Source organism: Lontra canadensis, unplaced genomic scaffold, assembly GCF_010015895.1.
Source record: "Lontra canadensis isolate GAN:19392208 unplaced genomic scaffold, GSC_riverotter_1.0 scaffold222, whole genome shotgun sequence".
NCBI classification, from domain to species: domain Eukaryota; kingdom Metazoa; phylum Chordata; class Mammalia; order Carnivora; family Mustelidae; genus Lontra; species Lontra canadensis.
Window position 1 is genome coordinate 544,488 of NW_022631216.1, and position 21,861 is coordinate 566,348.

Below are 21,861 nucleotides of genomic sequence, written 5' to 3' on the forward strand. Positions count from 1 at the left end.
GATCCAGCTTGTTCCATTATGGTCAGAGAATACTATCCATATCATTTCTACTTTTAGGAACTTACTGAGGCTTTTTGTACCATAATATGTAGCCCTTTTTCATTAATGTTTTGCTGGAATGTGAAAAGATGTGTTCTCTAATTTTAATGAAGAAAATTTAATATAGATACATCAGATCTAATTTTATACTGTTGGACTATCTTCTGTGATCATACTTATTTTTGTCCACTGAGAAAAGTAAATTAAAGTCATCTAATACTAGTACATTTCTGAATATTTTCCTTGTGTCTCCCTTAATTTCAGCTTTATGAGAGTTGTTTACGTGATATCTAGAACTTAAATGCACATCTTATGTATCCATTATGAATTTTACACTTTACATTATAAAGTGCCTTCTTGCCTCAATTTTTTTTCCATTTGAATTTCACCTTTTTAATAATAGTGTTGTGACCTCTGCTTCCTTTTTGTTTGCTGTGCCTTTGCCATCATTTTATTTTTTGAATAAATGAATGGACCTGAGTCACTCTATTTTAGGTGTGTTTTTTGTGTATTACAAACAGCAGTTTTTCTTTCAATCTAATCTAAAACTATTTATTTTATATATCAGTTAAGCCTACTTAAAATTTATATAGCAAATAGATTCAGTGCAATTTGTGATTTGTAGTGAAATTATTTTCTCTTAAATATGCTGCTTATATGAGTAATTCTTTTAGAAAATCTTTGTGTCTCGTGTTTTCTAAATTGCAGTTTTTCAGATATTTTAAAAGGTGTATATTTGAGGATTGTCCTGATAATTTTATTCTTATATAATACAATTAGCTCCCTCTTTCTTTAGATAGTTTCTACTAGTTATGAACATCATAAAAGTGCTAACCTACATCCTCTCCTCTCCTCTTCCATTTTCCTTGTACTTACCTTTGTACTCTTAATATGTTATAAATATGAATACACTTGGTTTATCCATTTTGTGAGATAGCTTTAGACTCCTAGATATTATAGACAAGGCCATAAGCTTATTCTATATCCTTACTCATTTTTCTACTCAACCTACAATTAATTGAGAAAAATGTTTCTGTTTGTCAATTTCTTCTTCTAATTCTACCTATATTTTCCTACATATTTTGTGGTATTTTTCGCTAGGTGTAGACTGAGTCTGTTTTAGTACAATGTTCTTCTTGTTACCATTAATCAATGGCCGTCTTTGTTTCTACTAATGCCTTTGGCCTTCGACTATATTTTTAGGTATCAAAGTAACTACTAACATTGTCTTCTGTTAGTGTCAGTTTTGCATATCCTATTGCATGTCTTGATTTTAACCTTTTCATGTTTTTAGGTTTTCTTTGTGATTAATGTGAAGAGCATGTTACTGGATTTTGGGAGCGCCTTACCCACGGCTTCATTTTCTGCAGTTTCAGTGACACATGGTCAACTGCCGCCCACAAGCCAATGATCCTCCTTCTGACAACAGGTCAGAAGGTCAATGGTAGTCTAATGCTAGGTCACAATGCCTACATCACTTGCCTCACCTCATCTCATCATACACTCATTTTATCATCTCACATCATCATAAGAAGGGTGAGCATAGTACAATAAGTATTTTGAGAGAGAACAATACATGACTTTCATTACAGTTTATTGTTATATTTGTTCTATTTTATTATCAGTTACTGTTCTTAGTCTCTTTCTGTGTCTAATTTATAAATTAAACCTTACTATAGGTATATACATATAGAAAAACAAAGTATACATGGAATTTAATTATTATCTGTGGTTTCAGGCATCCACTGGGGGATCTTGAAACATATCCCCCACAGATACTGGCGGCACAGCTGTATCGTTAATCCAACCTGAAAACCTCTTTTAACTTCAAACTTAAGCTATTTACATTTATTGGGATTACTAAATTATCTGAATTAGTTTCTACTATTATTGTGTTTTCTATTTTGTTACATTGTTTCTTCGCTTCACTTTTTTCTTCTTTCATCGCTTATAGTAAATTGAGTACTTTTTTAATTTAATTTTTTTAAAATATTTTATTTATTTATTTGACAGAAAGAGATCACAAGTAGGCAGAGAGGCCGGCAGAGAGAGAGGAGGAAGCAGGCTCCCCACTGAACAGAGAGCCCAATGCGGGGCTCGATCCCAGGACCCTGGGATCATGACCTGAGCCAAAGGCAGAGGCTTAACCCACTGAGCCACCCAGGTGCCCCAATTTAATTTTTTTATTAACATATAATGTATTATTAGCCCCAGAGGTACAGGTCTGTGAATCGCCAGGTTTACACACTTCACAGCACTCACCATAGCACATACCCTCCCCAATATCCATAACCCCACCACCCTCTCCCTAGCCCCCACCCCCTGGCAACCCTCAGTTTGTTTTGTGAGATTAAGAGTCTCTTATGGTTTGTCAATTGAGTACATTTTTGAAAAGATTTTTTTTATTTATTTATTGGACACAGAGAGAGAGGTCACAAGTAGGCAGAGAGGCAGGCAGAGAGAGAGGGGAAGCAGGCTCCCTGCTAAGCAGAGCTGGCCTTGATCCTAGGACTCTGAGATCATGACCTGAGTTGAAGGCAGAGGCTTAACCCACTGAGCCACCCAGGTGCCCAAATTGAGTACATTTTTAATGTATTCTCTAACTTCCTCTTATTGACTTAAGAATTTTAAACTCTAGTTAAGAGTTACCCCTATACTTAATTTTTTAAATTTAAATTCAATTTAATTAACATATCCTACCTTATTAGTTTCAGAGGTAGAATTTAGTGATTCATCAATTGCATATAACACCCAACACTCATCACATCAAGTGGCCTCCTTAATGCCCATCTCCCAATTACCCCATCCCCCCCACACACGTCCCTCCAGCAACCTTCAGTTTATTTCCTATAATTAAGAGTCTCTTATGATTTGCTTTCCTCTCTGTTTTCATCTTATTTTCCTTGCCTTCCCCTGTGGTCATCTGTTTTGTGTCTTAAATTTCACATGAGTAAAATCTTATGGTATTTTTCTTTCTCTTATTGACTGATTTCACTCAGCATAATACCCTCTAGTTCCAACCACGTCATTGCAAATGGCAAGAATTCATTCTTTTTGATGGCTGAGGAATATTCCATTGTCTATATATACCACATCTTCTTTATCCATTCATCTGTCAATGGACATCTGGGCTTTTTCCATAGATTGGCTATTGTGGACATTGCTGCTATAAACATTGGGGTGCAGGTGTCCCTTCGGATCACTGTATTTCTATCTTTTGGGGTAAATATCTAGTAGTGCAATTGCTGGATCATAGGGTAACTCTATTTTTACCCCTACATTTTTAACATAGTTTTAAACTGGCAACATCCGAAGTTAAACTCTACCCCCTTTCCAAATAAAACAAAGGCTTTAGAATGTCTTACTTTATCTGCCTCATTCTCATGTTGTGATTGTTCTATTGTGTTCTTAAATTTCATAGTCATATCTGTTCGTGATTTTCATAGTTATTCTTCATTCCTCATTCTGATTTACCAATATTATAGACAGATATTGTGTTGTTATTGTTGTGTATGTGTGTCATTTTTGTTTCCTGTATCCCAATTTTTCTTGCTCAATTTAATATGCTTATGTAAGTGGTAATAAAAGAAAAACAAATGACAACTACCATATGATGTCACTTCTTATTCATAAAATTGATAAAACCTAAAAAAGCTAATTTAACAGCACTCCATGTTGATGAGAATGTGGGGAAACAGATAAATTTATATATTACTGATGGAACTGTGCATGAATACAACCTTTATGAGGGCAATTCTGCAACATATATCAATATCAGTAATATATATACATACACTTGGACTCAGCAACTCCCCATTTAGAATTTTACCCTATGGGTATTCTTGCACACGTGTATTATAATGTCTACACAAGGCATTGCTTATACTAGCTAGAGACTTCAAGTAACCTAGCTACCCATCACTAGGAGAAGACAAGCTAAATGAAATACAGTACTTCCATAAAATAGAATGCTATATAGTCGTATATTTCTAAGTATAAAAAAATAAAGTTCAAAACAGTGCATCTAAAGACCTATTTGTAAAAATAGGGAACAAGAACATATTCACAAATTTGCTTAAATATACATGAAATTTCCCTAGAAGGATAAATATAAAGCTTGGAACATGGACTGTGTGTGCAAGGGGTCTTGGTAAACCATGGGAAGGATGGGAGTGAGGGTTTCCTCTACATACCTTGTTGGGGCTCTTCAATTTTAAACCCCATTAATATATTTCCTATTCACATAAATATATTTTTAAAAAGAGGCTAGTAGGAAGGTAAGCAGATAGAAGGAGCATAGGCAACTCTTTTGAGTTTTGTAGTAAAGCTGGGCAGAGTCCGCCTTTTCCAAGCTTTGTGAGCCAGACAATGTGCCTAAATGTCCATTTTCTCATTCTTAGAACTGATATAGTAACATCTGCACCTAGGATTATCTTGAGGAAAAAGTACAAAGATATACATGAGGCACTTAGCACAGCACTTGAATGATTATTGTTATTGTAATGGCAATTACATGAATTGTAATAATTCATAAGTCCATAAAACTCTAGGTTCAAAACCCAGTATTTCCTACGATTACTAAATGGGCATCAGATTCAATCAGATGGGTGCTTTTTTGGCTCACTAAGCACCAAAAACCAGGAAGATCTTTGTTTTCCTTACTCCTATTCCTTTCTCCAAAATTCTGGCAACTGCACTCAGTCTCCTCTTGAATCACAACTGCCATGAGAACGGCAAAGGGGCTACCCTACGTGGCTGGGGAATAAAGGACTTGAAATTCAATGCCATTTCCACACTGGGCAAAGCAGATGGGTTGTCTGCGGGCTCCAGAGAAATCTATGAGAGTTTCCTAACGTTTCCCCTCTCCATTCATACCATCCTTTGGAAAGAGTAAAATATGACCGAATGGGAAAGATGCCGAAGGTAAGTGACAAGAAGGGGAGGTTAAGGGGCAGGCAGATCAAATGGTGTTGGAGGGGAGGCGGGGTGAATGAAAAGAACTAGAACTCAGGAACAGACTAGAATCACTCATATCTGTGATTACCAAACAAATCACACTTGGAGGCTTTTGCCAAAGTTCCACACTTTGACCTCCAGGGAACATTTCCAGAATGTGTCCCTGACATAAGGTCTACTTGGGAGTTTCCCTCAGATAACCAACTTTCCAGACACCCTAAGATCCTGAGGTCTGCTGCATCTTTCTGATGCCCGTCTGAGTGCCTGAGTTTTCTTCCCAGCTCAATCACTGAGTGGCCCTGCAGTTTCAGGCCAGTTTCCCTTTCTATAAAGTAAGATCTGACTGCTTTATTATTTTTAAGATACCTTGCAGGCTTAAACTATTAGGTGTCATTATATTGAGGCTATCGTCATTACACTGAGGCTATCAAAGAATTTTAACAGATCATCTTCCTCCTTGAGGGCAACAATTTCCCTAAGGTTGGGACATACAGGAATGATTATTCCCATTTTATAAATAGAGGAAGGACGTTTGGTTAAGAGGGAAAGAAACTGGGCCAAAATTGTCCACATGGGTATTTAAGTACAGTGGTATTTGAGACACTAACACCAGAATGAAGTGAAGGCATACCTGCATAAGAAAGCTCCCTTCTCTCACTTTGCCCATTCCCAACAGTTACCAGGATGAAAAAAAGAAACCAAAACTGCAAAAGTTCCGGGTAGTTCATTGCTAGAGCTGGAAAGCACCTGGTGTTTCTGGGAACGTGAAAGTTTCTCTTTCCTAGAATAGGAACCTTCAAAGGTAAGTCCCTCCCAAAAGGCAGTAATGCACACAGCTCTGAATTTTCAGTGGTTGGCATGTGGAGGGAGGACAGAGAAGATTTACTCATTTGTGCAACAGACATTTGCTTATTGTCTGCTATGAATCAAGCCCTGTGCCAGGTAGTCAATATAAAACTTAGTAAAATATATGGCCTTCCCCCCCAGGAACTCATGGTCTAGTGGGAGAACAGAGGGGTGGGGGGATGAGGAGTTTACTACAGGCTGTGAAAGAGGTAAGCTCTGGGGCAACAGAAGCACATGCAAAGGACACTTTCTCCAGAATAAGCTCAGAGTGGAAGACCTGACCCGAGTTAAGTCTTGAAGGACTGGGGTAAATCATAAAGGGTGGTTCAAGAAGCAGCAAGAACACACCATATGCAAAGGCCCACAGGCATGAGGAGGGCAGGAAGTTTGCAGTGGGAGCTTAATGCAGCAGGGAAGGGTGCTGCAAATGAGCTGCACAACCTCGCATGCTGTGAGGAAGATCTGAGCAGAAAGGAAGGAAGAGCTTGAAGGACTTTTGGGAAGTGACGTCATCTTACGTGTCTGCAAAAGAAAAATGACTTCACAAAGAACGGCTGGAAGAGCTGAGCCAATGATGGGGAAACCTCTTTGGTGATGAGATCATCTAAGACTAAATGAAAGTTATAATAACCACGGGACTAGAGAGAAGGCAGCGAATTCAGAGCTCTTTACTGAATCTGAGTATGAATTCAAGATTATGAACACATGACATCATATAATTTACTGGTTGAGGTTGTGGACTCCGGGGTCAGGCTTGGATTCGACTCCAACTCCACCCCTGTGTAACCTTGGAAAAGTTATTTAACCTCTTCGAGACTCAGTTTCCTCACCTGTAAGATGGGGATAATAATAACCAACCACACAGGCTTAAGGAAAAGGACAAAATATGATAATGCCTGAAAAACATTTAGCATACTTCCTATCATATTAAAACTCTATAAATGGTAGATATTACCAGTGTTTTATTAACATTGTTAATTAGGAAACAGTGTTCTACCCCTCCATATCCTAGCTTCCCCCAAAATATAAGATATCAGTGTGAAAGGGGAAAGACACAGAAAGGCAACCTCATGAATATTTACATCATACTGGCTAATATTTATCTCGAAAAACAGATTAAGACACAGGTAGCTAGCAAAACAGTAGCTATGGTCACCTTTGGGAGATGAAACAAGGGTTAGTTTTACTTTTCTCTACGTATACGTGCTATTTACTTAATAGGGAAAATGTACTTTAAATAGATGTATTATGCCACAATACAGCAGGGAAATGAGGATCTTGGAAACAGACAGCACCCCCCTTTCTCCCAGCCCCGGTCAGCACACGTGGCCCAAACTTCCACCATGTCAATAGCTCTAGGAACAACTACCCAGCAGCACAAGCCCAGGGAAACTCCCAGCACGAGCTACTCTGGATCATGGAGATGACCACTGGAAGGGTCCCGTGTCCCCGGGCTCTCAGTCCTCCAGGAGCTGCTGCACCAGGCGGGAATAGAGGTCCTGGCCCTCCATGAGCTCTGAGTGCTTCCGCAGCTCACCCTGCCTGAGCACCAGGACCTGGTCCGCACTCTGCACCGTCTGCAGCCTGTGAGCAATCACCAGCACTGTTCGGTCCCCGTGGGATTTCCAGTCCTGCAGCTGAAGGGGGAGGATCATAATGCCTCAGAAGGGTAAGAAGAGGGGCACCTGGGTGGCTCAGTGGGTTAAGGGTCTGTCTTAGGCTCAGGTTATAATCCCAGGGTCCTGGGACCAAGTCCTGTCAGGGGGCCTGCTTCCCCCTCTCCCTCTGCTGCTCACCCTGCTTGAGCTCTTTCACTTGCTCTCACTTGCTCTCTCAAATAAATAAAATCTTTAAAAAAAAAATAAAGAAAAATAAGAACAGGATGGGCACCATATCGCAACTGGGCAATATCTCTTGTGGCACAGGGTAGAGAAGACGTGAACGATGAGAAAGACGACAAAGTCTGCACTGCCCTTCTCTCTCAGCTGTCCCGCTGTAAAGGGAACTGGGGAAAAGGAGGGACTGTTCCCACACCCCATACTCTCCATTCCACTCCCCACCCCCTGCGAAAGCACAGATAGTCTTCCACTAGTGGGCCATTCGTCTTCCTCTGCCCAATTCTGCATACACTGGTCCTTCAATCATGAGCCTCAGGTCCCACTGCCTGCCGCCCCAGGACTCACAGCCTGCTCACACTGGACGTCCAGAGCACTGGTGGCTTCATCCAGGATGAGGACTCGTGGGTCCCGCACAAGGGCCCGGGCAATGGCCAGACACTGCTTCTGTCCCGCAGCCAGCTGCTTCCCTTTCTCCCCTACATCTGAGGATTCCGAGAAATACCTTTTCTCAGACACAAGTGGCCACGACAGTGTCCTCCCCATGAGCAGGGACAAGCGCACAGCTGGTCTTTCCACCAGCACCCATGAGGGAAGCATGAGAGCCTATGTCAGGAGGGCAGGGGTGGACACCTGTTGAGGCTGCCCCAAGAGAGGGAGCACTACTACCCCGGGGGCTGTCTCCCAACCAGGACACGCAACTAGAAAACTCCCGGTGCCGGTGCCGGGGAAGGCAGGAAAGTGGGAGCCAAGCACCAGGCAAGGAAATAGCAGACACAACCCGCACCCCCAGGAAGCAGCTCCAGCTCCTATTCTGAAGGAAGGTACCTGTATTCAGTCCATGCTCCAACTCCTGTATGAAGCCGTGGGCATTGGCGGCCTGGGCAGCTGCCATCACCTTCTCATCACTGCAGCTCTTCAGCCCGTAAGCAATGTTATCCCTCACAGAACCGGAGAAGAGGACAGGCTCCTGCCCCACCGAAGTCACCTGTGCAGAGGGGATGGGAGCAGGGGACATTGTGTCAAGCCTCCATGGCAAGGATCCTCTTTTCCTCCTGGTCTAGCTCCCTTAGAATGGGCTCCTTGTGCTTCTTCCCACGGATCTCCCATGCTCTCTGCACATGTTTCTTCCCTCCTATCGCCTGTCCTCACCGCAGGCCCTCAGCCCACCACCACCCACCTGTCGGTGCAGGTAGCAGTGTTCGTACTCAGAGATGGGCTTCCCATCCAGCAGCAGCCGTCCCCCGGTGGGCTGGTACAGATTCTGCAGCAAGGCAGCCACTGTGCTCTTCCCGGACCCATTGGGCCCCACCAGAGCCGTCATCTGACCAGGGCGTAGAGTGAACGTCAGCCCCTAGAAAAGCCGAGAAACAGTCAGAGGCTTGCCCCACGGCCCTTGCCTTCTGGTTCTGTCGGGGGGTGGGGGGGAGGATCAATCTCTCAGAGACAAAAGATCTACTACAGGCCATGCTGCCTGGGAGCCGAGGTCCGGGTTCCCTCCCTGCGGCCCCTCTCAGGCACCTTGAGCACAGGCTGGTCGGGGCGGTTGGGATACGCAAAAGAGACATTTTGGAATTCCACCAGCCCCCGCAGAGTGGGAGGGGCCAGCGTCCCGGGCGGAGGCAGCTTTGGCTTCCGATCCAGGTACTGAAACACCTTCTCCGCAGCCCCGACGTTGCTGAGCATATCGCCGCACATGTAAACCAGGGTCTGGAAAACAAGAACGGAGGGATCAGCTCCCCAAATGCAGCTTCACCAGAAACCAGGTCCCCCCCAGCTCCTCGCACGCTCCCCTGCCACACTCTGTCCAGGTCAGGCTTGGTAGCAGTGTTCGTACTCGGAGATGGGCTCGTTCTTACTCGGAGATGGGCTCGTTCTTACCTCCCCTCATCCGAAAAGGGTTCCCTCCCCCTAAATGTGCAATTCAGATGGAATTTAAAGGCAACCCAAGGAGCCAGTGAGCCAATCTGCAACGTAAAGGATAAAGAGGTCCGTACTCCCGTTCAGCGCTAATTCTCTCCCCAGACCCTCCAGTTCCAGCTCCGTATTACTTGTGCACCGTTCTGTTTTGCCTTAACTGGACAGGGAGCTCCTTAAAAGCAGGCACTGTGCCCACCTCATCTCTGCCACTCTAGCCACCAGAGTGCCTAGCACAGCTCTCCATACATAAAAGATGTTTCACAAATATGTAGGAAAATTATAAAATAACCACCAAGGTGAAGTAGCTATTTTTGAAAACTGGTAAATCTAGGGAAAGACCCAAATGGTATTCTGCCTTTCCTACTCAAACTGTACCACTGGGTTCAAAGAGTGGACCAGGGTAAGTCTCCCTGGATAGATGTATTCCAGCTAATAAGTGGAGGAATGGTAGAGTGTCACCGTCTTGCAAGCCCTAATGATTTGAATGGATCTAGGCATTGAGCATTAATGGCTGATACTACCACAGACATACATGAGAGAGATAAATGTAATATAGACACATATGTTACATAGATGAGACAAGTGGAAATATAACCCCTGTATTTGATAAATTTTAGGAACTACTGTTACACTTTTTTGGTGTAATGTGTTTCCTGGTTATATTTGTTAAATATTTATGTTTTAGAGATATGCCCTGAGGCATTTACAGATAAAACTATATCTTGAATTTGCTTCAAAATAATATGGATGGGGGTACAGTTGAAACAGAATGGCCATGAGTTGATAATTTTAAAGCAGATGATGCGTACATGCAGGTTCATTATAGTTCATCTTTTTTTTTTTGGCATAAATTTGAAGTTCTCCATAATACAATGAGTTGGGGGTTGGTTTGGTTTGTATTTTTTTTTAAAGATTTTATTTATTTATTTGACAGAGAGAGATCACAAGTAGACGGAGAGGCAGGCAGAGAGAGAGAGAGAGAGGGAAGCAGGCTCCCTGCGGAGCAGAGAGCCCGATGCGGGACTCGATCCCAGGACCCCGAGATCATGACCTGAGCTGAAGGCAGCGGCTTAATCCACTGAGCCACCCAGGCGCCCTTGGTTTGTATTTTTAAGGGGCTCAAACAAAGGCCAAGGCCCAGAGGCCAGAGAGAAAACGGGGCGGGGGGGTGGCGGTTGGTGAGAGTATGTCCAGGCTCCTGACTCACCTGCACATAATGGCCCATGTCCTTCTCATACAGCAGGAAGGAGAGCAGCCCACCTTGCGTGAGGTCCCCAGCCAGGATCTGCTGCACCCCACAGTTCAGCATTAGTACCTGCATTCCCAAGTGCACCATCTGCAGGGCGAGAAGAAAGCCCTGAAAGAGTCCACCACACAGAGTAGCGGGGACCCCACTGCCTTCCCTGTCCCTTTCTGGCTCCTACCCCCAACCACACAGCCTCCTCACCCTCTGAAAGAGTACGTAGAGGGCACGTTCCAGGTCTCGTCGCCACCACAGCTGCCTGCACCGTTCCAGGGCCTCCTTATAGAGACGGATCTCCTGAGCCTCGGCTCCAAAACTGCGCACTGTCTGCAGCCCTCCAACAGCCTCCCGCACCACCTGTCCTGCTTTCGCCAGAGCATTTTGGATGTCCAGAAGCAGTGCCTGCAGAAGTGGGCGGGGGGTGGGGGATATAAGGGGCTGATGGGGCAGAAGACAGGAGACCTCCCCGCCATGATCTCATCCCCGTCCGGGGATGCTCCCCCAATCTACCTAAAAATATCTAACTGTCCTTTTCCCCTCTTCCTTACATTTCTTTCCGGAAGAACTGAGAGTAGAGAGGGAGGAAACAAAATGTTACTGAGCTCTTACTGCCGGGTAGTGTAGGGAATACAGGCTCCTTCATTTGCTCCTTCATTTAAGGGAATTCATACCACCCGCAGTGTCTGAATGAAACCAGAAGGGATCATTTTCCTAAAGGGCCACAGCTAGTTAACAAAAGGTGGGGATGTAACTCAAAACGGATAAAAACCTAAACCAGAGCTAAAACCATAAAACTCTTAGAAGAAAACTTCAGGGCAAAGCTTTATGACACTAGATTTGGTGATGATTTCTTGGAATAACACAAAGCATAGCCAACAAAGAAAAATTGGTCTTCATCAAAATTAAAAACTTTTGTGGGAGAAAACATTTCCAAATCATGTATCTGATAAGGGACTAATACCCAGAATAGTGAAAGAAGTCCTACAACTCAACAAGTAAAACACAACCCAATTTAAAAAATGAGCAAAGAACTTAAACAGACGTTTCTCCAAAAAAGATATAGATAGATATGGCCAACAAGCCCATGAAAAGATGCTCAACACCACTAGTCACTAGGGAAATGCAAATCAAAACCACAGTGAGCTATCACCTCATAAAAATTAGGATGGCTGCTATTTTTTAAAAAGCGCTGCATATTCGTATACAGCAGAATTTTACTCCGCCATAAAAGAGAAGGAAATCCTGCCATTTGCAACAATGGAACCTGCCCAGGATGGAACCTGAGGGCATTATCCTAAGTGAAATCAGCCAGAGAGAAAGAGGAATACCGTGTGATTTCATTTATATGTGCCATCTAAACAAACAAACAAACAAAAATTTCATAGGAAAAGAGATCAGGGCGCCTGGGTGGCTCAGTGGGTTAAGCCTCTGCCTTCAGCTCAGGTAATGATCTCAGGGTCCTGGGATCGAGTCCTGCGTTGGGCTCTCTTCTCGGCAGGGAGCCTGCTTCCTCCTCTCTCTCTGCCTGCCTCTCTGCCTATTTGTGATCTCTCTCTGTCAAATAAATAAATAAAATCTTTTAAAAAAAGAGAGAGAGAGAGGGATCAGATTTGTAGTTACCAGAGACCAGAGGAAGGGGTGGGGAATGGACTGGAAGAAAGCGGTCAAAAGGTAGAAACTTTGAGCTGTAAGCTAAATAAGTACCGGGGAATGTAATAAAGAAGAAGCAAACAAGAAACAAACAGAAAATAAGTGCTGGAGAAGGACGAGGAGAAATCGAAACCCTTGTGTATTGCCAAGGGGAATGTCAAAAGGTGCAGGCACTATGAAAACCATTATGGCGGTGGCTCTTTCAAATATTAAAAACAGAATTACCATAACATCCAGCAATTCTGCATCTGGGTATATCCCCAAAAGAACTGAAAGCAGAGACTCGAACAAATATTTGTACACCCATGTTTACAGCAGCATTATTCACAATAGCCAAAATGTAGAAGCAACCCAAGCATCCGGAAAGAGATGAATGGATTAACAAAACACGGTCTATGTATCAATGGCATATTAGCCTTAAAAAGGAAGAGAATTCTGACATGTGCTACAACAGGGATGAACCTGAAGGACAGTACACTAAGTGAAATAAGCCAATCACAAAAAGACAAATGCAGCATGATCCCACTTACATGAGATACCTAGAGTAATGAGATTCATGGAGACAGGAAATAGACCTGTCATTGCCAAGGGCTGGGAGGAGGGGAAGTGGGGAAGTTATTATTTAATAGGTACCAAGTTTCAGCTTGGGAAGATGGAGACAGTTTCTAGAGATGGCTGGTGGTGATCCTTGCACAACAATGTGAGTGTACTTAATGCCACTGAATGGCACAATAAAAAATAGTAAAAATGGTCAATCTTATGTTATGTAAACTTTACCACCACTTTTCTAAAAAGAGAGAAAGCAGAGCTGATACTCAGACTCAGGACTTCCTGACTGCACTTTTCTACTTTCTCTACACTCCACCCAAATTGATTTGCCCTGATTAGAAAGGGGAAAACTCTACCTAAAATCCTCCAAGACAGCATTTTTAATCTTTCTGTGGAGAAGGTATGCCCAGACTCCTTTGAGAATCTAGTAGGAAGTTATCCTGTTTCCAGAAAAATGCTCCCTCTTCTTCTCCCACTCTCCTCTCTCTCTCTCTCTCTCTCTCACACACACACACACACACACACACACTTACATAAAATCCCAGGGCCCAGGGTCCTTCTCAAGCCTGTCAGAACTACTGCTCTGGAGGCTGAGAAGAGAAGACCTCTGGAAGAGCTTCTTCTGCTGGGGATTCCCTAACATCCCCACATACCTGATGGCGGACATCGTACACTTTTTCAGCTGTTATTGCCAGAGGCACCTTGAGCAGAGAGAGGAAGGCCAGCCGGGGGGACAGGCTGAGCATGAAGCCATACAGCCCCACCACTTGGACCAGGCTTCGCAAGAGCACATTGGCGTTCAGAGCAAGCCAGCAGCTCATCAATTTGGTATCTGAGTTCAGTCTCGAATTCAGCTCCCCTGGGGAGGACAGAGCCAATGAGTAAACCATTTGTAAAGCAGAACACCCAGAGACTGCCCCCACGGACCGTCTCCACTGACAAAGCCCCTTCTTCCTAACACCCCCTCACTTGCAGAGACCAGTGGAGGCGACCTCACTACCCCAACCCAAAAGAGAGCTCAGCAGCTCCTTGCCCTGGCACCATTGGTGTAGGTGGGAAGAGAGGCTGTTTACGGACTGGAGGGTAACTGAGAGGCAAGAAATGTCCAGGGGAATCCCAGACCTGGACTCCAGGCCCCACCTGTCTTAGTATCCTGGAAGAAACTGAGGTCCTGGCGCAGAAGGGAGGAGAAAAGCAGCTGCCGGACCCGCACGTTGACCCTGGACATGGTGAAGGTGAAGCAGCTCCCTCGGCAGCCAGCACACAGTGAGCTGTGGGCGAGGGAAGGAACAGGGAACGGGGATGAAGGGGACACAGGTGCCCAGAGGGGAACGAGTGAGAGAAGCAGAGGAGAAAGCACAGAATGAAAAGAAATACAAGGTTGGAGAAAGTGCACCATGAGAGGCAGAAGAGATGCAGAGAGAGAGCGGGGGAGACAAGGGGAGGGGCAGGAACAAACAGAGGCAGGAAAAACAGGACAGGGAGAGCTAGACTTGGGAACAAAATCTTAACGTATACAAAATCACGAGTATCTATGGAACTCACTCCATGCTAGACATAGGGAAGACCATAATAGAAACGAAGACATGTCAAGAGAAATAGCTTCCTGTTCTGGTTGACCCAGATCCCACCTTCTTCAGCGCTGTTCCTCTACCCTCCCCCTCCGTCTTGGTCTCTTGCCTCCCCACGCCAAAGTCCTCCTTTCTACTTTACTCTGAGAACTGCAGCAATGAATTCCCTTGCCCTCCTCTTCTCTGGAGCCCCAGAGACATGCTGTCCCTCACCTCTTTTGTCCCTGGAGTTGAGAATTCCTCTTAGGCCAACCATTTATATAACAAAACTTAAAGGAAAAATGGGAAAGATAGAAGCAAGTATTTCACAAAATATGGTTTCCATGTTTAGAAGGCTGTTGGGATAGTCAGACATAAAATGAGGAGGGTTTGAACTCCAGCAATTACCATGAGAATGGCCAGAAAAGAGCCAGAGGAGAAACACTTTGAAAGCAGAAAACGGTGGGGCTAGTGTCTGAACATCAGAAAGGCATCAACAATACTGACGGAGCCTAGGACCCTGGTTGTTTCTCGTACATGGGAATAAAAGAGGGAGTCACTTTCAAGAAGACCAGGAGGGAGTATGGTACATTTGAAGGTCTGGGTATGTGGAGTGTGAGATGACAGTGGGTTGTCCAGTAGCAATGTCAAGAAGACAGGTGAACTACAAGACTAGAGCTGGGTGTAGAAATATGGGTCTGGGAGTCGCTTCCGAAGAGCTGGCTTCAGCAAAGAGTAGCAAGTATGGATTGGAAGCATAATGTTGGGTAAATAGGGTGAATGAAAGAGTGGCTGAGAGTGTGAAACAACGGTGAATAAACACTTTCACACATATTCTGGTTTAAGTACTTTATGCTTCGTGTACTAAAGGATCTGAAAACAGAGTCAGGAAATGGAGAGCCCCCCGTAAAGATGTGAGGCTAGCAAATGAACCCAATTAAGCATCACCTACCTGCCAATGGAGAAGAGACACATGAAAAAGATGGCGCTGGCAAAGGCATCAGGGTCAAAATCACCTCTCAGGATGTCAATGACATGACCCGAATAGTAAGGAATGAATGTCTCACCTGAAAGCGGTATGGAGGAGAACAGATGAACATGCTGGCACCAAGGACCTTTGCCCACCTCCGATTCCCAACGCCCCCTTCGGGACTCACCCAACACGGCAACAATAAGGAAGCAGAAGGCTGCAACGAGATAGGGCAGGTCTGGCCAGGAGAGCTTCAGCAGCCTCCACATCAATTCTGTGTTGTTCTCCTGGTCCTGCTTCCTCTCCTGGGCTCCTGGGGAGCTCAGCAGAGCCCACATGGCCCAGCTTAGCCACGCAGCCCCATACCCTGCCAGCAGCCAGCTCCAAGGGGCTGAAGCCACTCTGACTGGGGGAGCACTCAAGGCCCCTGGGACCAGGGCCCTCAGGGAGAGAAACATCGGGGTCCCCAGGCAGAGCGGGGGCAGCAGTGTTCCCACCAATCCCAGGAGTCCTCCCACCTTTAGCAGCCACCAGAGCCCTCCAAGTCGCAGGGTCCCCTCCAGCCAAAGGCCTGGAAGCCCCGGGGGAAGGAGAGCCCCCAGTGTCCCCTGAAGCAGCCAGAGGAGAGCCGAGTCCGCCAGCAGCAGGAAGGCGCAGGGTCTCAGGTCAGAGAACCTCATGGTGTTATCTAGGGGGAGAAGAGGAATGACGGAGGTGGGGTCCCAATCCTCGCCCTATGCTCACCACCCCGACTCCGCTCAACCCGTCCGTCAGCTTCTCGATTTACCCACCCCTACCCTGAATCATCCCCTGGGTCCCCGGTGCCCATCACTACGGCCGGCTTATGATAGAAGGCATCCTGCCCGTCATAGGGAGCCTCAGCCTTTAAAAAAAGAAAAGAAAAAAAAAAAAAAAATCCCGTGATCCACCCCCTGCCCTACGCCCAGCCCGCCGCCGCCGCCACCGAGTTCTGAAGAGCCGCCCCGCGGTCCCCGCCCGGCTCCCTCGCACTCTCCGGGAGGCCAGAGGGCCGGGTGAGGGGGCTCGGGGGGTGCGAATGGGTGGCGGGTTGGGATGCTTCGGTTAGCGCTCCCGGCTCCGGGCCGCGCGAACTCACCCGCGGCGGCTTCGGGACTGCAGCTCCGGGGGGCTTTCGTCTCCGTGCTGAGCACCGAGCTCTGAAATCGGCTCGCCCTGGCTCTCCTTCGTTTTCCCCTTCTGTCTGCCGGCGGCCCTCTGCAAACGGGGGCGTCCCGGCGCCCGCCGCTTTCGCTTTCGCTTCCCTAGACCCAGCCCCGATTTCGGGCAGGGCAGCCACCAGCAGGGGACGCCCGACACCTGCCGCCCGCGGAAGCCCAGTGCCAAGCCGGGCGCGCACGCGACGCGCCCCGCCCCTCAGAGCTCCTTGCGCTTAGCAGCTATGACTCTGGAGCAGAAAACTCCTGCAAAGTGTTTTAAGTTCATTAATTAAAACAAAGCTCTTTCAAGGAATGTTTTATATTTGGAGAAACGCTGGATTTTCTTGCCTTGAGCTCTGATCCTGTTTTGAGAACTGCCTCTTCCTCTATCCTCGGCTCCAGTTTTAGAGTCTGGGATCAAAACCGAGCCAGATTCTGAGCGAGAGACACTCAGGACCTCTTCTAAATAGAAGGTCCCAGACACTTTGACCGGGGCCTCAGTAGGTTTCCACTTACACAGATTGAGCGGAAGGATCCTGATTCTTTATCTTCACCTGCCTTCCTCAGCACAGCTCCCTGGGCAGAGCACAAGTTCAGGAGCCTCTACGGTGTGTTTCAGATTATGTCTTGGGGGGCACCTCTGGCATTTGAGGAGGATGCACTTTGTTTCCTGGTCTATTTTAACACTGATTAAGGGGTAAACAGGATTCTATAGGTCCTGCCTGACCCAGAGCCCACCTATGGAACATGCTGGTTTGTTTATTCCAGAAGTAACTATTCAGGTTGAAACTACCTCCCCAACTCAGAATACCCCCAAAGGAAGGATCACTTGGATTCCAAACCACCTGTTTGAAAGGTTACTGGTATGTTTACCAATGAGGCACTTCTAGTTTAAAGGGGGAAGGTGTATTCCAAGTAGAGGATTATTAAAATTTCTCCAAGCTTGCCATTCTGAGATTTGGAGATAAGGAGACTCTGTCCTTAATGGAAACAAAAGCTCCCTGTTCAGCTGCTAATTGCTTTCAAGTTTTTTCTTTAACTAACTCTCCAACTCTCCGTAAGAGGGGACATTGTCCATGTTCCTTGCATGATTCAGAAAAACTCATTATGCCTTTCTCATTTTCCAAACCTGCTTACTTTTTCCTCATATTTCCCTTTCAAGGAGGGAGTCCTCTTTAGTCATGGTCCTGTCATCTTGCAATTAATTGAGCATGACATATCATGAAATTGAACCCCTAATGTCCATCTCTGCATTCAATATCCAGTGTCCCCAAAATGTTACTTGAGGTAAATGTACCACGTTTCCAATCACCACATACACGTGAGGTGGCTGTTTTTTCATCTGACTCTACAACGTCAAAAACAATTCGTTCTAGTACCCTGCTCCCAGACACGCAAACCATTAACAGTGAACCACACAGGAGTCTTCAGGTTGCGTTCCTATAAAAAGGACCCTAACCTAAATTAAATGGCAAATATGTGTCTACAGACCTTGACCGGCCTTCCTGAGAGCATGGAGGGACGAGTGTGGAAGGAAAACCCAACAGAAATATTTGGTGAGGCCCCATTTCTTAGGTTGGGGCTCAGGTCTGTTCTCAGGGAAAGCCTCTCTATTTCCTGCGCCCACCCCACAACCGCCCCAGCCCCAAGTCCAGTCAGCAGCAACACAGAAGCATTTATAACCATTTTCTTTTATTGAGCTTAGTGGGGCACCCAGAGTGTGGGGTAAGGGGAATGCTCCTTGAAACAGACAACACACAAGAGGGTAAACTCCACCCTATTCACACTGCCCACTGGTTCGCTCCCTCAGGGCTCATGTTAAGGCTCCCCTCTCCTGGGGAGTGTAAACTAGCCCAGGTTCCTGAGTTGGCCAGGCTGTGCCAGAAAAGGCGTGCTCAGCCACCACTATTACTGACTGGTCTCCCGATACTGGTGCAGCAGGTCACTGACGTCTCTACTTTCCACTTTCACCCAGCCATCCTCCTTCATGTGGTACACTGTGGGCAGATGAGAAAGAACAGGGAGTCACCATTCACTCCAGCAAGTTACTGTTCATGGCGTTATGTGGAAGGTGACAATAACATACTCCCAAACTAACTCTCAACACATACTTGATCACTGGGACTTCAATGCCCCTCTTTGGATGCTGAAAACCTCCTTCCCACACCTGGGCAGCTCAGTCAGTTAAACTTCTGACTCTTGGTTTGGTCTCAGGTCAAGATCTCAGGATCAAGAGATGGAGCCCACATGAGGCTCCGCACTCAGCAGGGAGTTTGCTTGAAGTTTCTCTCCCTCTGCCCCTCCTCCCACACCCATGCATTCTTGCTCTCTCTTTCTCAAATAAATAAATAAATCTCAAAGAAAGAGAGAAAGAAAGAAAGAAAGAAAGAAAGAGAAAGAAAGAAAGAAAGAAAGATTGATTCTTCCCTACCACTTTATCTCCTCTAACTCTCCCAATCTCAAATCCCCCTTCCCCATCTAGGGGTATGTAGGGTGTGTCTCTTACAGTTGACGACACCTCCAGAACAGCTGTCTCGGTGGGTGGCGTAAACAATAGCCTTGCGGCCCAGCTCATAGGCTTCTTCAGGACTGAGATCAGGTCGATAGCCACTATCCATGACCCCATAGGCATAGCTGTTCCCACTGCCAGTGGAGAACATACTTCCTGAGAGCCGAGTCCCATCTTCTCTTACATAGTAGAGTCCAGGACCCTACAGGAAGCAAGAAGTTTCCCATTGGAGTTGGAAAGGGAGTTTTTAATAACATACAGGTTCAAGTGTGAGCCATAAAAAGTGGATAAAAGAATAAGCATTACCCAGGAACATTTGAACCAGCATTTTAGTAACAATCATAGAACTTTAGGGGAAAAAAGTTGGAGTCAGCTATTTTATCCAAAGGAACAAGCTTATGGGAAAATGGTCCACCTCTGGACCCAGAAATAGTCCATGGGTATGCTGGAACAGTTCTATAACCTGGTGTTCTACGTGCCACACATCTTATAAGGGAGAGAGTGGGAGTGCATGATGGGGAATCAGTCTCTCACCTGTCATGGGAAATGACATAGGAAGAATGGAGAGCACCCACCTTCTTATCCCAGCCACAGATCATACTGCCCATGGAGAGGTCCATGCCCCGGTACTGGAACACCATGTTGGAGAGCAATTTGGAGGCTGCCGACACTGAGATACGCTCCCCATTCCTCAGATAGTACAGCCTGGGTACGACAGGGTGGTGGGGGCAGTGGACTCAGAGGGGACAGGAGAAGTCTAGCTCTCGGAGAGAAGCCTGCTTGATGTGCAGGAAATAATTAAAGAGATAAGCATTTGAGAAGAATGGTTTGGTAGGATCAGGGAGAGATTCGGAATTTAAAGTATCTAAACCACATAAAGAAATCCTAGTAAATGACACCATCCCATCAGGGTTTATGACATCAGTGCTAAATAAGTGACAACTTATCTATCTGGCTTATTGGCAAGAGCACAGGCTGAGATTTGGGAGAAGGTTTTCGAATCAACAGAAAGCTGTTTTGTGAAATGCTACATTAACACCAAGATGCTACGTTAGCCCCGGGGAAAGGATGAGGAACAGTGATCTGGGGGTTCCAGGATCCACCACTGACCCCTGGGCTTAGGAGGGGGTTAGGAGACCTGGCTTACCTGCACTCCTTGGCCAGCAGACGCTCCCAGTACAGACAGTCCGCTGCACAGCCAGACATGGTCCCAAGCAGGTAAGGGTTAATCTCAATCACCTTGTTAACCCTTGTGCTGGCTGGAAGGAGATGGAGCTTTGAGAGAGTTGGATGCACCCCACAGCTCTCCCTGTGTATCCAAAATTAGTATCTGCTTCTGCTTTGATGCAGATGTGGGCCTCCTGCCGAGAAAGGGGCCCAGCTCCCCAGATTCCAGCCGCTTGGCACACACACACACTCACCTATGTAACTCCCAGCCGTAGCCCGAGAATCCACTGCCACAATCACTCCTTGCTGGAACTTGAAGGCCAGAGTGGTAGTGCCATGGTTCATCTCAATCCGAACATTCCTTTCACCATTCCCACCAAGGGACTGGAGGAATTCAGTGGGCTAATTAGAGAGAAAAGGTAGACGAAGGGGCACTGAAAACTTCTGAAACACAAGTCTCCAGAAAAGGTTTCACAAGAGTCTGTGAGCGAGGAGGTGGGCAGAAATTCTCCAACCATGAATAAGCGAAACAGTTAATAACCAATCTCTACCAGGATCTGACTTGGGAGAAGGAAAAGAACAAGCACATGACACCAACCTCTTCCATCTTCCAGCACAATAGATATGAAAGGAAATAAATGTTCACCATAAGTAAACATTTTAAGGGCAGCTTTAACGCACTTTTTCTTTCCATTCATAGGTCATTTAACACTCACAACACGTTTTGTTAATAATATCCTCATTTTACAGAAGCGATGCCTCAGACCTAGACGAAGTGATTGAGCCAAGATGCACAACAGTGAGTGGCTGAGAGGAGGCTAGCAAAGTTCCCAGGTTTTCCAAGGCCCATGAGAGCCCGGGGAGAAAGGCTTTGTGATTCATGAACCGTGTGTGAGGGAGAGCTGGCTGGAAAGCCCTCTTGTCTCCCTCCACCACACCTCTAACTCTTTGCCCTAATCTGTACTTTCTAATCCTCAGGCAGGCGATCAGCTCCCGAGTCCCACGTGTCCTCCTCCCTGGCACGGGGCCCTGGACGTGGTTCTCCTTCACTAAAGGATGGCCCCCTCTGGGTAGTCTCAAGGGGGACTCTCCCTTCCTCTGTGCCCTACTCCCCGTCTCCCCCTCACCCGGGATTCTCTTTACAGCCCTGACCTGCATTCCCCGGGGGAAGGCAAACTCCGGAGACCGCAGAGAGAAGCTGTAGTGTCCAGGGTCCGAGCGAAACTGGCTTCCCAGGGTTGGGACAGCGCAATCCTTCCACTGTCCTCGGGGGGCTCCGCACACCTCCAGCAACGCCATTGTCGCCTGGGACCCAGAAACCGTCGGAGGAGGAAGCGAAAGCGAAAGCCCTCAGCCTTAAGGGGAGGGAACCAGAATTTTTTTTCCACATCCCCCTGCCCTTTCCAAGAAGAGGCCAGTGGGAGGCTGGAGACCAGAAACATCATATTG

The 21,861-nt window shown here is 46.2% G+C and overlaps 2 protein-coding genes across 3 annotated transcripts; both read right to left on the reverse strand.

Annotated features, from left to right (window-relative positions):
* Nucleotides 1-7,106: 7,106 nt before the first annotated feature.
* On the reverse strand, nucleotides 7,107-16,802 carry TAP2 (transporter 2, ATP binding cassette subfamily B member). 2 transcript variants are annotated; one of them, XM_032849255.1, is made up of 12 exons: nucleotides 16,676-16,802; nucleotides 15,746-16,246; nucleotides 15,541-15,655; nucleotides 14,179-14,309; nucleotides 13,692-13,897; nucleotides 11,044-11,241; nucleotides 10,804-10,932; nucleotides 9,198-9,386; nucleotides 8,857-9,030; nucleotides 8,505-8,664; nucleotides 8,036-8,161; nucleotides 7,107-7,478 (listed from the first exon to the last, which is right to left on the reverse strand). In XM_032849255.1, the coding sequence occupies exons 2-12, from the start codon at nucleotides 16,236-16,238 to the stop codon at nucleotides 7,375-7,377; spliced, it is 2,025 nt and encodes a 674-aa protein (XP_032705146.1). In that variant the 5' UTR covers nucleotides 16,239-16,246; nucleotides 16,676-16,802; the 3' UTR covers nucleotides 7,107-7,374. The 2 variants fall into 2 exon arrangements, with proteins under 2 accessions (XP_032705146.1, XP_032705145.1); XM_032849254.1 differs by having other exon boundaries at nucleotides 8,025-8,161.
* A 1,606-nt stretch (nucleotides 16,803-18,408) lies between these two features.
* On the reverse strand, nucleotides 18,409-21,757 carry PSMB8 (proteasome 20S subunit beta 8). Its single transcript, XM_032849250.1, has 6 exons — nucleotides 21,565-21,757; nucleotides 20,667-20,814; nucleotides 20,393-20,504; nucleotides 19,821-19,950; nucleotides 19,243-19,447; nucleotides 18,409-18,733 (listed from the first exon to the last, which is right to left on the reverse strand). The coding sequence occupies exons 1-6, from the start codon at nucleotides 21,709-21,711 to the stop codon at nucleotides 18,645-18,647; spliced, it is 831 nt and encodes a 276-aa protein (XP_032705141.1). The 5' UTR covers nucleotides 21,712-21,757; the 3' UTR covers nucleotides 18,409-18,644.
* Between the last annotated feature and the right edge of the window lie 104 nt (nucleotides 21,758-21,861).

Bases quoted from the DNA above. Each gene is read 5' to 3' on its own strand.
- TAP2 (XM_032849254.1), bottom strand. From the start codon at position 16,238: ATGAGGTTCTCTGACCTGAGACCCTGCGCCTTCCTGCTGCTGGCGGAC. The intron at 13,898-14,178 runs GTGGGGCCTGGA...TGTCCTCCCCAG, and splicing joins CTTCCAGGATACTAAGACAG to GGGAGCTGAATTCGAGACTG. The intron at 8,162-8,504 runs GTACCTTCCTTC...CGGAATCCTCAG, and splicing joins GGAGCATGGACTGAATACAG to ATGTAGGGGAGAAAGGGAAG.
- PSMB8 (XM_032849250.1), bottom strand. From the start codon at position 21,711: ATGGCGTTGCTGGAGGTGTGCGGAGCCCCCCGAGGACAGTGGAAGGAT. The intron at 20,815-21,564 runs GTCAGGGCTGTA...CTCTCTAATTAG, and splicing joins CCTTCCCCCGGGGAATGCAG to CCCACTGAATTCCTCCAGTC. The intron at 18,734-19,242 runs GTAAGAGACACA...ATCTGCCCACAG, and splicing joins TTCTGGAGGTGTCGTCAACT to TGTACCACATGAAGGAGGAT.